This window comes from Priapulus caudatus, unplaced genomic scaffold (genome assembly GCF_000485595.1).
Source record: "Priapulus caudatus unplaced genomic scaffold, Priapulus_caudatus-5.0.1 Scaffold1698, whole genome shotgun sequence".
Classification (NCBI taxonomy): Eukaryota; Metazoa; Priapulida; class Priapulimorpha; order Priapulimorphida; family Priapulidae; genus Priapulus; species Priapulus caudatus.
In genome coordinates, this window is record NW_014578759.1 from 20,435 (window position 1) to 23,918 (window position 3,484).

At 48.2% G+C, this 3,484-nt stretch overlaps 1 protein-coding gene across 1 annotated transcript in view; it reads right to left on the minus strand.

The window, feature by feature from the left end:
* Positions 1-3,484, minus strand: part of LOC106817361 (MAP kinase-activating death domain protein-like) — a gene marked incomplete at its 3' end in the record, with an annotated part of 29,032 nt that overhangs the window by 19,974 nt on the left and 5,574 nt on the right. The window contains exons 2-4 of the mRNA XM_014822020.1: positions 3,092-3,216; positions 1,942-2,316; positions 1,691-1,887 (exon numbers count right to left, since the gene is read on the minus strand). Coding sequence (XP_014677506.1) covers positions 1,691-1,887; positions 1,942-2,265 — 521 coding nt within the window. The remainder of the gene's footprint in view (positions 1-1,690; positions 1,888-1,941; positions 2,317-3,091; positions 3,217-3,484) is intronic.

Below are 3,484 nucleotides of genomic sequence, written 5' to 3' on the forward strand. Positions count from 1 at the left end.
AGAGCCCGAAACTGGCATTACACGGAATAATAAATGCAGTACAAATATCTATCGATATAAAGTTCATAGCCTGATAGGTCATCGATTTTATGTTCAACTTCATTAATATTCTTTCACTGTTTCGTTCATGTACTGTTTGATCCTCTTTGTGTTGGAACTTGGTTGTAGTATGCGGGTACATCAGGGTACTACGTCAACAAATGATCACCTGAGTTTGGATTACTGCGGATCTCCTCATTTTAACCAAACCTCAATCGCCCATCTCATAACATGCACGAGTAAACATGAACCCTCTGACACAATAAACAAGGCAACCGGGCCCCTAGCTACTAGGCAGAGTTAAGTTACAGGACATTGTCTGCTACACAGACGAATCCGCTGAAGCTGGAACTAACAACGAAGGAGCAGGTGCAGAGATATATACCTTCCTGGCCCCAACAGAAAAAGAGTTGTTGTCAAGCGAGCCTGCGGGAAATTGCCCAAGCCATGTGTCAAGTTACTAATAAAGTCACCATCGTTATATATCGTATCTAACAAGTCTCACTCTACATCTCTACGACTGCTGCAACTCTCGTGCACGCTCCAAACATCGGCAGTAACACATACCTGCCACGGTTCTAACTTCTATGCTACGATCCACGATTTTATGAAAACCTGAAGCTATCATCTTTCAAAGTACAATAATATGCTCGTCATACAGAGCCGAAATGCTTGCAATTAAACACTCTCTTAACACAATAGTCGATAATGCTCACGAACTAGACAGTCCCATTGAACAAGAACGGACTTTATGGATGATAACAGATTCACAATCGTCATTTTGTTACCATCAGACATGGTCCTGGAAAACAGTTTAGCCATACAACAGCAATTGTGAGCTGCTGGACAAACTCTGACTCACCCAGCCCCGAACTGTGACTGTCAACAAAGTGATATGCCAGTGGGTACCTGGCCACCAGGGCATTGAAGAAAATGAAAAAGCAGGTAAGGTAGCTGCGGAAGCATCCACCCTCCCCTAAGAGGAAGTGTCATTGGACTTCCAGACTACCAAAGCTTACCTGAAGAGAAACCTATGTGAAGAATGGCTTGCCAAACTCGGACAAGATCTCTTCTTCAACAAAGTTACTTCTGCTAGACCCAAACCCCTACCAGACAAAATGACAAGGGCAGAACAAGTACTGATAGACCAACTGAGAATGGGAAAGACACCGCTAGTAACATATATAGTAACTATATAGTTATGGTTGGAGTTAGGGTTATGTTCAGGGTTACGATTTGGTTAGGGTTACAAGTTAGGGATAGGGTTAGGGTTAGAGTTTTAGGATACGGTTAGGATTAGAATTAGGTTTAGGGTTACGGTTATGGTAAGGATTAGAGTTAGGTTTAGGGTTAGGGTTAGGGTTAGGGTTACCGTTAGCATTAGAGCTAGATTTATGGTCAGGATTATGTTTGGATTAGAGTTAGGTTTAGGGTCAAGGTTATGCACGTCGTAATAGAGAACAAAAGATTTTCCTACTCTACCTGCCTGCCTCCTGCCCCTATTCTGACCCACTCCCTGCATCCACCCCTGCCCCATCCCACCACCCTCTCCTCCAGCCAATGCCCTCACCTCCTGCCCCCCTCCTTCCCACCACCCTCTCCTCCAGCCAATGCCCTCACCTCCTGCCCCTCCTAATATTGAGGCACTCACCTGACAGGTTTGCCGAGCGCGGCCGCCTTCTTGGCACAGCTGCGGTTGCACGTGTCAATGATGCGACGTAGTATGAAGAGACACTCGCGCAGCGTCGAGAAGAACGGGTGATGGCTGATGATGCACAGCGACGTCAGCGTGTTGTTCTTCTGCCGCATCTTTCGCTTGACGTGAGGCGACGGACCCGCCGGCGCCCCCTGCCACGCCGCGTCGCCGCCGCCGCCGCCATCCGCGGGGTCGACCGCGCCCACACGCCGCTCAAACGGCCGGTAGAAGTTGACGCAGATGCCGTAGCGCATCAGGCCCGAGTCCTTCTCCGTGAGCGTGAAGACGAAGGAGTTGCTCTCGCGCAGCGACGTCATGCGCTTGCGCGGGATGCTGATGCAGCCCTCCGGCTGGCAGAAGTAGACGACGTCGGGCGGCAGCGCGAAGTCAGCGTGGTTGTCGAGCGGGTAGCGCCGCAGCAGGTCGGGCGTCTGGGCGACGGGGCTCTGCGTGGGGGCGTGCGATCCGACGACCACGACGTAGTCAATGAGGCGCGGGCAGAACACCTTGGCCGCGTTTGGGTCCTGCATGGCGGCACAGGTTCACGAGCGCGGGCACGCGCCGCGTCTCTCAAGGAAGCCCTGCGAAACACACCACGGCGCATTAGTGATGACTAACGTGCACTTAAAGGGGAGCTTATGTCAGGCTTGCGAGCCGACTCGACTGGAAGCAACTGGATTTCGAGCAACTGGAAGTGATCGGCAGCGACTAGTTGCGTCCAGTTGCCCACTGTTCTTTTCCGAGTAACTAGTGGCGGCCAGTCGCAGGCAGTCGCGTCGCAGTCGACCGACCTAACGGCTTCCGTAAGCACTGCAGTCGCAGTGAATTGCAGCCAGTTGCTTCCAGTCGAGTCGGCTCGCAAGCCCGACATAAGCCCCCCTTTAAGTCACACCGACATACAGTGCATCTGCTGTGTGTATAAGAACACTTGTAGCTGGAAGCTTGGTTAACAGGTAGGTAAAGTTTGACAAAATCTAAGTTAAAAGCAAGAAAGGGTTATCTAGGCAGGTAACTAAGTTAGTTAGAAAGATGGGAGGGGTAAAAAATTTGGATAGAAAGGTTATACAAATATTGCTTAGAAGCAAGTAGTATCTTGTAATCAGGTTTTATTATGAGAAAGAAAGTTTGTAGACAGATATAAGTTAGTAATAGTAGATAGTTAGTTGGCATATCAGCAAAACAGTATCATAACTATAATTATTACTTAAGTAAGGTACAGTAATGTACCGTATGCTAAGTAAGGTACAGTAATGTACCGTATGCTAAGTAAGGTACAGTAATGTACCGTATGCTAAGTAAGGTACAGTAATGTACCGTATGCTAAGTAGCATGTACGACATAGATGGACATATTTACCTTACCTGTCTCCCGGCTGGCACTAGATACCAGAAAAGTTTTGCATCTAAGTAACGAAGGATTCCCAGCTGCCGTGTGAAGGTTCAGTATGATGCATCATGGCTGTCGTATCGGTTGTTTGACCACTGCAACAATATATCAGAGAAATGTCAGCATCAGAGCAGATGCTACGATCATCGATACCTACACACGGCGCGTGAACGAAAGAAACAGACTATTTAAACGCTCTACCGCGTCATACACGTCTACCGTCGTGGAATTTAGAAATCGAAATTCAAGTGAAGTTCACGTCGAGTTCGTTACAGATATTTTTCTGTACATTGACATCCTTGCAACCATATGATATGGCTGCTGCTGGTTCGCCCCAGTGTAAATATTGATGGTATTAACTGC